At 31.9% G+C, this 12,788-nt stretch overlaps 1 protein-coding gene across 7 annotated transcripts in view; it reads right to left on the bottom strand.

Annotated features, from left to right (window-relative positions):
• Nucleotides 1-12,788, bottom strand: part of PDLIM5 (PDZ and LIM domain 5) — a 211,413-nt gene that overhangs the window by 70,539 nt on the left and 128,086 nt on the right. For 2 of the 7 annotated variants that reach the window (XM_051965047.1, XM_051965049.1), the window contains exons 6-9: nt 4,258-4,275; nt 3,974-4,146; nt 3,419-3,455; nt 1,516-2,861 (exon numbers count right to left, since the gene is read on the bottom strand). In XM_051965047.1, coding sequence (XP_051821007.1) covers nt 2,768-2,861; nt 3,419-3,455; nt 3,974-4,146; nt 4,258-4,275 — 322 coding nt within the window. In that variant the 3' untranslated portion in view covers nt 1,516-2,767. Of the gene's footprint in view, nt 1-1,515; nt 2,862-3,418; nt 3,456-3,973; nt 4,147-4,257; nt 4,276-8,388; nt 8,404-10,949; nt 10,967-12,788 lie in introns of those variants that run through there. The other 5 variants (XM_051965048.1, XM_051965050.1, XM_051965051.1 and 2 more) reach the window with 4 other exon arrangements.

The raw sequence follows: 12,788 nt of genomic DNA, 5'->3' as shown, positions 1-12,788 counted from the left end.
AATGCTTATTGTCCAAACTGTGACAGAGAAGACGACTACCAGCTAGTCCATTTGTACAAATATCTTAGAGAAACAACCCACATATACCAACTAGTATCCATCTGACATCAAAGTCAGCTAAAAAAAAGAACTGCAGAAAGATGGGTAGATCACAAATGGAGGAGTTATAAATCCTGACATAAAATCGAGGTGGTGACGAATTGCAATCTGTACTGTTGGAGGAAGTACCCACATGTAATACATCTAATTACAATATATTGAAATGCCTATTTTGATGAAAGTTTAATTATTTATACCTTAACAAGAAATTAGATGACTAAAGAAATGTTACTCTGCCTAGTATGTGCTTAATAAATTTATCTGTCTACTTTAAATAAAAATAACATAAATTAAGAAATGATATAAAGAATCTCTGACCTAATTTTCTAAGTAATAGAATAAATTGGTTTTTACTATAATGGAAGCACTGGTGACTAAAAACTCTATCATCTGCATCTTATTCTTTGTGGCACAAAACACAGTATTGCTTAATATGCATATGATCAGTATGTAAAATAATATATATGGGTTCAGCATGTATTTATTTAATATGTATATGATCAAAGTGTATTTAATGAATATGTATTGCTCAATAGGTATTTATTGAATAACATATAATCAATATATGATTACTGAATAATACTTATGTGATCAATATGCATTTATTGTCAGCAATTTTTTATATAACAAGTTCTGAAAAAAAAGTAATGAGATTTTTTTTGAGGACAATCTGGCAATAATTAAGAATTTTAATATGAATCATATCCTCTGACCTATAGGATCACCAATTAAAGACTGTTAAGGGACCTTGTATAGAAAGCATCTAGACCAATCCTTTAATTTTTTTAGAGGAAGAAATTAAAAATCAGAGCATTAAATGAATTCTCCAAGATCACACAGAAAATAAGTAGCAGAGTTAGAATAATCACTAATACTGGCATAACATAATAGAGATGTTACTAGGAAGAAACAAGATCTTTTATACAGAAAAGGGTACCGTTACATTATTTGTCTTAATATAAAAAACAACTAACAACTTAATATGACTAAAGATTAGAGAATGGCTGAATAAATTAGAGTTAAAGTAATAGAATATTTTCAAGTTAAAAGTAATATATGAAGACTACAAAAAATGAAAAAAAAAACATTGAAAATGATGTATGAAAATGAAAAAAATGGTGTAAAACAAAGAAAGCAGGATTAGAAGGCTATTCTGTGACTTTTATATGTAAAAATAACAGCAGCCAAATTTTCTAAAAGTACATAAACATACAAAAAATTGGATTAGGATAGAGAGGAAATAAACTGTTCTAATTTTATTTATATCATTCTTTAAAAAAAAGAGAGAGATAGTTCTGATATCTTTTATTAGATATTTGTGTGTCCCATCTATTTTACCTAAAATGACATCATACAAAGACTGACAAATTCAAAAGTTATCAGTAGAAGTCCTCAAAGAAATGGAATAAGAAGAAATCTAAGTTAAAAGCAACTTTATTTTTCAACACTTCTCAAACTTCAAAAAGCATGTTCCTGAATTTAAATCTATTATAATACATTATATTACAAGAAAATAAAGTATCATAAGCTAAATATCATCTATCAATTCTCAGAAAATTGCTTCCTACGAATAGCCAATCATAAGTAATAAATATTACCTCAAAGATATTATATGTTTCTAATATGTTCAAATCTCTTCTTCAAATTTATGACATAGTAATATAACACATGCTGTATGGCAATAAAATAGTATATAATATATTCATTTTAAAGTGTGTATATGGATGTATATACATATACACATATACATAGACACACACACACAACAATTTTTTCTATATTCTACTTTTAGTTTAGAGATTCAAAAACCCACTGCAATGCTACAGATAGTCTTTGCTGCAGACTCGCTAATTTAAAAAAAATCCTTTTGGTAGAAAATTAACTTCTTATCTGAAGAATTTTTTTTTTAACTGCTGCATTTTTTCACTGGTGAAGTGAATAGGTAAGTAAGTACAATAGCAAACTGGGCTATCTTCTTTAAGGGGTGATCCATCCATTCCCTTTTCCTTGGCCACCTCGAGGGGGTCGTTCCATTACGTCATCAAACTTCTAGTACTGCCTTTTAAAAAAAGGTATCCAGCAGCTGCCAAATGTTTTCTCTATGAAGTGTGGACAAATGTGTGTCTTCTAGGGAAGTCTCCTTTCCTACATCTTCCTGCCTTTCTCCCTCCCCATTTCATTTAGTACTCATCCTGAATTTTCTTGCTTAGTTTCTACTGAACATTAAAAGGAAGTTTTGTCACATATAGTGTTTTTCAAAATAGCCAAGAATGCTCATTTGCTCACCAACCTCTGCTTTGTTGTTTTTTTTTTTTTTTTTAAATAACTTACAGGTAATCAAGCTCAACAACAGAAGGAACCCTTCTTGATAGGACATGGTCATTGACAATCATAATGATTTAAATACAAATGCATGGAGAAACACTGAGCCCTTCAGTTTGCTGTCTTTATATGGAACATCTATTAATTACAGATTAAGCACAAACCATGTTCCTCTTACTCTTTATACATCACTAGGAAGCTGTTAGAAAAGTGTAGAAAAAGATAGAGTTGATCTTAATATAGCAAATTAAGTACAGGTTTTGCAAAGCATTTGAGGGGGAAAAAAACCAGAAAAAAATGAAAGTATCTTGAAGTTTTGTTTTTGGTGGGGAACAATTCTGGTAAATCACTGTACATTAAGGGCACGTGCTGAAACTTCATGGTGCCAGTCACGTAACTTTGTGTATTTGGGACTAAAGACGTGAAGGGGTATCTTTTCCCTGCAGGAAAAAAAAGGTAATAGGAAAATCATAAGAAACAGAAAAGGAAGAAGAATCTGATTTTTAAATTTGACATGTCACACAGAACATGCAGAGAGCGTGCACTGAACAACTTTCCACAGCATTATCCTTCCAGTTTTCTTATAGTCCAAGCCAATACTGTGAACAGCAAAATGCTTCAGGAATGAAATATTTACTTTAGACTCTAAATGGACAGTGTCCACATTTGTGGCTAAAATAGAGTGACTACAAAGTGACAAAAAAAAAAAAATAGCAGTCTCATTCCCATTCAGCTGTTAAAATAAAAAGCCCCATAACTGCGCACACAACACAAACTTTAGTTCGAGATTAAGGAAAATGAAACAACATATACACCCATAATTTACATGCTAATTAAAACAATTTCTAGAACTACTTTCAGCGTGATATGAAATGCACCAGAATTGAGCTTTAAATTTGCAATATACCATGAGCAAAAGTGTCATATTACATTTTCAAATTTAGAAAATGTTCATAACAAACACAAGGAAAAAGCATTCAATTTTAAATTAACTTACTTTGTCTTCTTTGTATTATCATTCTCTGATTCGTTCACTGAAATATAAATAAGCAATAATTTACATTACTTTTAAAATATTTTCAAAACATTCAAAATTCTGCTTCTTATTAGTAAGCATTTAAGTTTGACAAAGCACTTCAAATTCTGTACTGTTTACAGTACAAAACAATTGACTACAAGTGTTTCCAAATGTCACTATTTATTGCTATTGTAATTCAAATAAATCAAGTGCTAAAAATAATTTAAAAGTAAAATGTTCTAGGAACTACTTTTAATTTTTTTTAGTCTCACTATATTATCCTTTCTTATAACTCACACTTATATAGTACTAAAAGATTTGCAAAGCACTTTTCTTTCACAGATAAGGAAACTTTGGCTCAAAGAGTTAAATGACTTGCCCAGAATCACAGATCTAGTATAGGTCAGATATAAGAATTATACTCAAATTCAACACTCAACATTCAACAACTGCACCATCTAAGCTTCTGAGCGATGTCTCTTTTCAGGATAGAACCCTAACTTAGTGTATTCTTTCAACAAAATGGCAACTTACAGTGTTCAGTGCCAGTGATCTGAGCCAGGATTCGGAAAGAACGAGACTGTGTGGTTCCTGTCCTTGGATGCCAGTCTTCAGTATCCTCAATCAATCGTTTTTTACTTGCATCACTGTGAGTAGGTATGTGGTAAAACTCTGTATTACGTTCCACGATATGCTTCCTTGGTGGTCTATTCAAGTAGAGGGGGAAAAATAAGAAATATAAGGTCTGAAATTTAAAATGTTAAGTAAATACAAAGTTTTGGTAGCTTAAAATACCTCTACAGATTCTAAACAGTTACCGTTTAGGTAGGGTTGTCCTTTTAATTGACAAAGTAAAGGCACAGAAGATAGATTTCCAACATAAAGAAAAAAGAAAAGACAGTAAGAAAACAAAGGAAAAACAAAATAATATGCAAGAAATAGAAAAAAAATGAAATAGAAATGAAATCATTTACATATATATATGATCCACCAATAATATTTGGTAAATATTTGGTGGTACAAAATTATAGTATATTAATTGAATTCTACTCTAATAAATCATGGTCTACTCCTGTTCCTTTTGGAAGATAAGACAGATCTGTGATGCCATTGATATATGGCAGTGATTCTTAAGCTTATTAGTTTCAGGCCTTCTTCACATGCTTAAGAATTTAGGTCCAAAACTATTATATCTATCAATATTTAGCACAGTAGAAATGGAAACTGATTAAACTGTAAAGTGTTTCTTCATTTAAAAATAACAATAAATTTCTTATATGTCAACATAACATTTTAATGAAAAAATAATGATTTTTTTAAAAAGCTAGTAAAAATGGCATCATTTTACATGTTTTTGGAATTCTTTTAACATCTGGTTTAACGGCTGGATTATCATATGTTTTTGCATTCAATTTATTGTGATGTTATTTTGGTTCAAATATATTTAGAAAATCTGGTCTCATATAGATATGTAATTGGAAAAGGAAGAAGCATTTTAATAGGTATATAATTTCTTAATATTATTATGAAAATAATTTTGATCTTTTGGACCCCCATGCAATGTAATTGAAAATGCTTAACAAAATAAATTAAAAATAAAATAAAATATAAATAAAAACATAATACAACATGGAAATTGTTAATTCGAGATTTTCTAAATCAATATGGGATCCATTTCTATTTAATTTAGACACTAATGCTCTAAGGGTTTTGAAGACCATATTTTGGGAACAGCTGTTGCTAGGAATTCGAAGAAAACTACCACTGACAACACAAACCAGGAAAATTTTGCAATTTAAAAATCTCAAAAAGTTATTTGCGGGAACTGAAAAATGTCAGTTGTTCAGGTTCATATAGTCTCAGCAAGAAGCAAGGTCTTGAACCAGTAAGCCATGTTGCCTCTCCCATTCATTGTTCCATACTATACATAATTTCAAATTGAAATAGGATTTTCTTTTGGTCTAATTCTCTTTTCTTAACATTCTTTCTCAGCTTTAATTTTCATCCATGTACCAGTGAATGGTGCACACAGTAAGCTTTATTGTCCAACGACACACTGATAATAACCAGTATTTGGTCACTGTAGTCAAGAGACCTGGATTTGAATATAATTTCTGACAAACTATCTTAGGTAAATTCACTTAAACTCTGAGAAATGTTGGAGATAGGTATATGGCTATAATGGGCATATTGTTCTTTCCTGTATCATGACTATATAGTTAGTGGAGAAAAAAGATCACAGAACCCAGGATCCAGGAGAAGGTGGGTAGAGTAAAATAGGAAAGTATCTGTATCTGGAAAAGATTGCAAAAGAAAAGTGGGGACCCAATTCTTGATGGACATACCACCCTGCAAGTAAAATGCTTTGTACATGTCATAGGACTAGCTACTATTTTAATAGTTTCTAAATAATTATTAAATTCAATTTATTGCCAATTTTTTTTCCTGTGGAAATGTATTTCATATATGATTATCAACTGAGAGATATGCAATCAACTAATACCACTAGATAAAATAAATTTCTTATTGTGGGTCAATAATTTATATAAATAATATAATTGTCATCACTTGATACTAATATAATTGGAATTAATGCTAGAAACAAATTAATCCTTTAAGAGGGAAAGGAACAAAAGGGAAGAGGTAGGCAAAAAGGAGAAGAAATGTAAAGGGTATAAGGTAAAGGAAAGAAAAACAGGAGGATGAGGGACAAATTGGGGAGAGACAAGAGAAAGAATTGGGAAAAGAAAAAGGAGAATGACATGAATTTCTGTGGATACATTTTCTGTGGAATATCTGTGGATAAATTTCATAAAGCATTTGATAAAAGTATCTCATACTATTATGAACACAATATGTTAAGATGTGAACTAGATGATACTAGAAAGAACTTACAAAAGACAAATAACTGAATTCCAAGAGAATTTTAGGATAGCATTTCCTAGAAATCTTCAGTAGAGTGTCTCAGGATCTATGCTTGGCCCTATACTGTTTCATTCTTTTATTAATAATTTGGATAAAGGCATAGGGAGCATACCATAATTTACAAGACATGCTTGGGGAGATAGCTAACATAAAGATAATCAGTTGTTGGGATTCAATCAACAGCCTAGAGCACTTAGCTGACTCTAAAAAGATGAAATTCAATCAGGATAAAGATAAAAATTTTATACTTGGGTTCATAAAATCAATTTCACAAGTACAAGGTGAGGGAGAAATGAGTAAACAATAGACTAAAAAGACCTAGCAGGGTCTTAGAGTTCTGTGAGTTTACTATGAATTAGCTGTCCAAAGAACTTGCTTTGAATCTTTACTAAGAGGGGCAGTTTTCAGGAATAAGTAGAAGTGTGTGTGTGTGTGTGTGTGTGTGTGTGTGTGTGTGTGTATACACATATGCTTATATATATTTATTTTTTAATTTCATGAAATAGAACAAATTTTTTCACCACATAGTATAATAAAAATATGATTGCACATGTAACTGAAAATTTATTATGTAAAACTTGTTATTTCCTTTTAAAAACATAATAAAGTTTCTACCCTGGTTAATCACCTTGAGAGTAGTGTGCTCTGTTCTGGAAGCGACAATTTAGGAAGAATATCGATAGGATGACAAATTTTGAGAAAAGGAAGGAGAAGGAACCCAAGTCCATATCATATGAAAGTAAGTAGAAGAGATTGTATATTTGGCCTAGGTAAAGTGAGAGAGATTGGGCTGGGGGCTGAAGGGAAGAGAGTGTATATGATAACTGTTTTCAAATCTCTGAAGAGCTTTCATGTGAAAAAGAGATGAGATTTGGTTTGTCTACCCCAGAAGGCAAAACTAGAAATAATGGGTAGACATCGTTAAGGGACAAATTGAAGCTTGATGCCAGAAAAAAAAAAAATCTGAACCATAAGAATTGCATAGAGAATTCACTATTTCAGAAAGCAACAGTCTCCCATTCAATGGAGGTGTGAAAGCAAAAACCAGATAATATCTCAGGAACACAGTAATGGGAATTCCTTTGCATGTATAAATTGGTCTACATAGCCCCTGAAATCCCTTCCTGAAGCAGGGGACAATGTGCTGGGACTGGAATTGGGAATATACAAGTTCAAATCCAGCCTCCCAGATATGTGATCATAGGCAAGTTACCTAACTTACAGTGTGCCACAATTTCCTCAACTGTAAACTAGGGGAAATAATAGCATCTACTTCCCAGGGTTGTTACAAAGAGTAAATGAGATAATATCTGTAAAGTGTATTGTATCTTGTCTGACAAAGAGTAGGTACGTAATAAATGTCTGTTCCCCTTTTCTTCTTATTTTGAAATTCTATGACTTCCCCTTAGGAATTAAGATACTATGAATCAATTAAAATTTTTTTTCATAAATTCATCCAAAGAAGATCAGTAATGACTGACATTGAGACAACAACTAGCAGAAAATGAGGAACATTATGATTGATTCAGTTCACATTCACAAGTGTCCTTTACCAATGTCATACAAATCTACATAATTACATATGTAAATATCACTAGAAAGGAATAGTAGTTAGCTGAAGAACATAGATAGCTTACTATGAAGAATGAACAATTAGTTTTAAAATACAGGTTTTCAAAATTAATATATTCATTCAAGGATAATTATTTTTAAATCATAGTCTGGGACTTTTGGAAGCCCAAATGGTTTAACTGCTAAGATTATTCACAACACTGCTATTTATATCTGCATCTCTTTGCTTATTCAGTTTTTTCCACAGGAGAAATATTGTTTCATAAACACATCAATTTTGTTTATATAAACTCTAAAACTAAAACCATTTTTTATGGTATTCAATTCTTTCAAAGTCTTTCAACTGAAAGTCACCATTTAATAAAAATTTTTGGTGAATTGAAAGGAAGATAAAAACTTATTATAGAAGTTCATGATGCAAAAAGGAATCCCACCATTACTCAAGTACTTACGCTGTGCCTGGGTTACTGAAGAAGGGATAATACACACATACACAAAAAAATGTGAAAAGAAAGAGAAGACAAGGACATTTCCAGGATTTTGGAAACAAACAAATATGAATTAAAAATGAGAAAGTAATTAATCCTTGACATTATAAACATCTAATCTTATTTTTTAAAAAATTTCACGTATAACATGCCTCAAAACAATCACAAACACACATGTATTAGTATTTTTGGTGCAAATTACAAAGATGCAATACCATAATGACTCAGACATGATTTTCTATCTTTTTATCATAACAAAGATACTCCATGAAAAGCTGGCAGAATTCTTTGCCATTGGGTAGACTTTTATGTAAGAACAGCAGATCACCAGAGCTATTCTTTAATGAATTCTAAATTCATCAATATATGCCGAATTCTTTATATGTTTTCAAATTGAGGTAATGATAGTTGTATATATTTATACATATATTGTGAATTTCTGCATATTTGTCTTTCTTTGTAATACCTTCCTACCAGGGCTTAGCTCGCTTACTATAATATACTAGGCATTTAATAAATGATTACTGACTTGGTTTTTTCTTTCTTAATGTAAAAAGATGCATAACATTAATAATCTTCAGTTAACTATGAGATTAGGAATTTAAAGATATGGTAAATAAATTCAACTATTTTGTGAATAAGAATCAATTCCCAATGTCAAATATCTCTATTTACGATCCTTAGGTCTCTCCTCTGCTGAAAACCTTCAGTGGTTCTGTCCACTTGGCAAAATTCCAATTAGTGTGTTAGGTGTTAAAAGTCCTTTCTAATTGTTTGCTGTCTCATCTCACATTTCTCCTTTGTCTATATTCCAATCTGCATAGTAACAGAAATCCCTGATATACTCTCTACAACGGGTGATTACAGTCTTTGCTATGATGAAGAATCTATTATCTTATAGTCTTGAACCACTACATCATTAGGAAGGGTTTTCTTCTATTTAAGTTCAATTGTAATTTAATTACAATTCACTATAATAAATACAATATAATATAAAAAATAAAATAAACTAATATAATTATAATATAGTGTAATTTAATTACAATTAGGTTTAATGCCATAACACTAGAAAATTATTATTGCTCGGGGTTATTTTTTGTTCATCTTTAACTTTGGTCACCACATTCTGAATTTGGCATCCCATTTTAGGAAGGATGTCGGCCAGATGGAACACATCCAGAAGAAGGAGCTGAGAATGAGATCTGATTGCAGGGATGGCAGGTACTTTCTTTTCTAATCTGCAATTCTGTTGACCTATTCCTGCCCTACATTAGCAGTTCTCTTCTAATCATAGCTAAGAAAGTAAGGGTAGAAAAAGTAGGCATAACCTTTGGCATAACGTCCAGAATGGTACAATAAAGAATATTACAATATATTTTCAATGTCAAACAATTCAGCTCTCCATATTATATAGGAATTTATTAAGTCACATGTATTATTAAAGTTCACTTCAGATAGACTATAACACACAAGAGGTAAAATGTTCAACTTTTGCCTAATAGAGAAAGGCTTTGAGAACAAACTATTGACTTTGTTCTCAGTTATTGGAATTGAGCAATTTTGACAAAACAATAATCCTGAATGCATGTAATATAAATAACTGAATGTCTCAATATTATACACTTTTAGAAATGCCCTTGAACCACAAGGAAGTCCTACAGTTGAAGTGTAAGTACTCTTATTCTGGGCACACAATGGCTGACGAGGGTCTCCAGGGAGACAATAATGAGTTGATTTGAGATAGGTACAGGACATTTGCTACCTGTGTATTTTCAGGCAAATTACTTTACCTCACTGGGGCCCAGTTTCTTTATCTACATCTATTTATCTATTTGGAATCTTATTTAAATGAGGGGGGTTCGATGAGATGATCCCTAAGAACCCTATCAGCTCCAAAGGCATGATATACTGTGAACCGGACACTCCAGTCAATAAACACTATGAGAAAAGAGAGATCATTTCTTTGGCACTTGGAAATGTGGCAAATATATCTCTGAAACAATTTCAGAGATGAGCATTCTTCTTACCTCTCACTGGCACAGAGTTGTAAAGCCCTATTTCCCTACTTCCAGAGTACTATTCAGACTCTCCTTCAGGTAGTAATAACATCATTATTGTTGAGAACTCAGGATTTCTATAACTTCAATTTAGGGAATAGTACTTTTAGGTTACTGGTTAAAAAGCGATTCCATTTTTATAGATTACTAATATTGTGTTTGTAGCTTCTCTCCTACTTATTAATCTTTTCTTTCAAAGAGTTTCCCAAACCATAGTATTGCTATTGCTTTTGCAAGTGATGCACACAGCAAATCCCACATTTTCTTAAAGGAGAAAATCCCGCTGTATGACCCAATGAAGCAAGTCACCACACACCCAATGCAAACCAAATTTATTTAAAGCATCTTCTATCGTTATGCTAAGTTAAAGCTATTTTGCAAAATTTAAATTTTGCAAAAATCAGGCATTCATGCTGGTTACTCTGATATGAATCACCATAATTCCCTTCCAGCAAGGTAGATACTAACTTTTTCACTTGTGATTTCTGCAAAAAAGAAAAGCATTTTAACATTTATTATCATGGTATAATCATGCTTGAGGTATTTAAAAGCCAAGTCCTTCCAGACACCTAGGAGCTGTTTGAAAAAATTTACGTTCAACAAAGTTAAAATTAACACAGATCCATAGAATACTTACCTGCTGAAAGCAGTGGGCACATAATAATGCAGAGGCACCCGGAAAGGGGAAAAGGGAGTAATTCAAATTATCCAAAGATGAAGCTGGACTCTAGTGGGTAAAGTATAAAAAAATCTGACAATTTTTTATAAGAAGTCAGAACCATAATCCATATATGCAGTAATCAAGTTTATAATTTCTTAAAGTACACTTAATCACTATTGCTTTTATGTTATCAGCTCACTTTGTGTCTGCTACTCTGCTTGATCTTAACTCCATAAAATGAGATGCCACTGTATTGAAGGTCCTCAGCTGTCCTCCCCCTGTTCAAGCCACTCCAACTTTCCTGCCTTTTTATGTGTGTGTTGTCCTTCATCATTAGACTGAAAGTTCCTTGAGAATATAGACTGTCTTTTTATTAATTGCATCCCCAGTGTTTAATATAGTGCCTAGCACACAATAGGCACTTAATAAATGTTTACTGAATTGGAACAGAATTGCTGAATTTCTTACAAATAAAGTCAGTGTGGATATAATTTTTTAATATGACTCAGAAAGGAGTCAAATGGGTAAAGTAGGGTCAACACTATAAAGTTGGAAAAACATGGCAATTTCCAGGCACAACTTCTCATGAGCAAAGATGTATCGAGTTTCAAATGTTATGAATTGCAGTGTTTAATACAGTGTCTAGCAAACAATAAGAACTTAATAAATATTTATTGGATTGGAATAGAATTCCTGAGTTTTTTAAAAAACAAAGTCAATGTGAAAATGATCTTTTAATATGACTCAGAAGAGAGATAAATGGGTAGAATTAACTGGAAAAACAGGGCAATTTCAGAGGTGCAAGTTCTCATGAGTAAAAATGTCTTAAGTTTCAAATGTTATGAATAGCCTTTTCTAAAAGTCTATCATTCAATCACATATTGGTGAGATTACTATCAAAATATTAATTTGCCTACTAAAGCCAAATACTGCTGAGTCATGTGAAAATTTATCTTTAATAATCTTCTATAGGCAAAACCAGATAACCAGTATTAATTTTTTATTTATTTTGTATCTCCCACCATATCTACCATAGTATTGGTATACGTTAGAAAGCTGGATACCTAATAGCCTCTCTTATAATTTGACATACATAGCCAAAATATATATATATTTCAAGTAAAGTCTCTAAACCCAAACAAGGGAATGCATCTCTAGATTTGAGAATGGCTTTATTCATTCAGCTTTATTAATTCAGTGCTTTATTGTTGCTCTGTTTTTTCAGTCATGCCTGATTCTTTCTGCTTGTCCTCTAAGGAAGGGCCAAGAAGATCTGAATGTACGATGAGATAAGACATCTCTTAGGAAGAGTAAGAAGAGCTGAGCAGCAGTTATCTCCTTATTGGGGTAGCTATTTGTCAATTTAGTAGGTCTGCTCTCCAGCCTTCCCAGACACTCATACAATATGGGACAAAGAACCTCCTGAGATATGTCAAAATATATGACTATTATCCATTGCTGGTGAATCATAGAAACCTAAGAGACATTGCTGAAGATTACACCAATAAGCTAAAGAACACAGAAGAAAACTAGTGGAAGAAATGAGATGATTAGATCAGAAAAGAGGGATTTAAACCTGCCCTACCTGGTTCAGGTCAGTAGCAATGGGATCAGAGTAGGAAGAAGGAGGCAAACAAGGTGAAGTG

Source organism: Antechinus flavipes, chromosome 6, assembly GCF_016432865.1.
Source record: "Antechinus flavipes isolate AdamAnt ecotype Samford, QLD, Australia chromosome 6, AdamAnt_v2, whole genome shotgun sequence".
Classification (NCBI taxonomy): Eukaryota; Metazoa; Chordata; class Mammalia; order Dasyuromorphia; family Dasyuridae; genus Antechinus; species Antechinus flavipes.
Note: the sequence above shows the minus strand (reverse complement) of the source record. Positions and strands in the feature narration are given on the sequence as shown.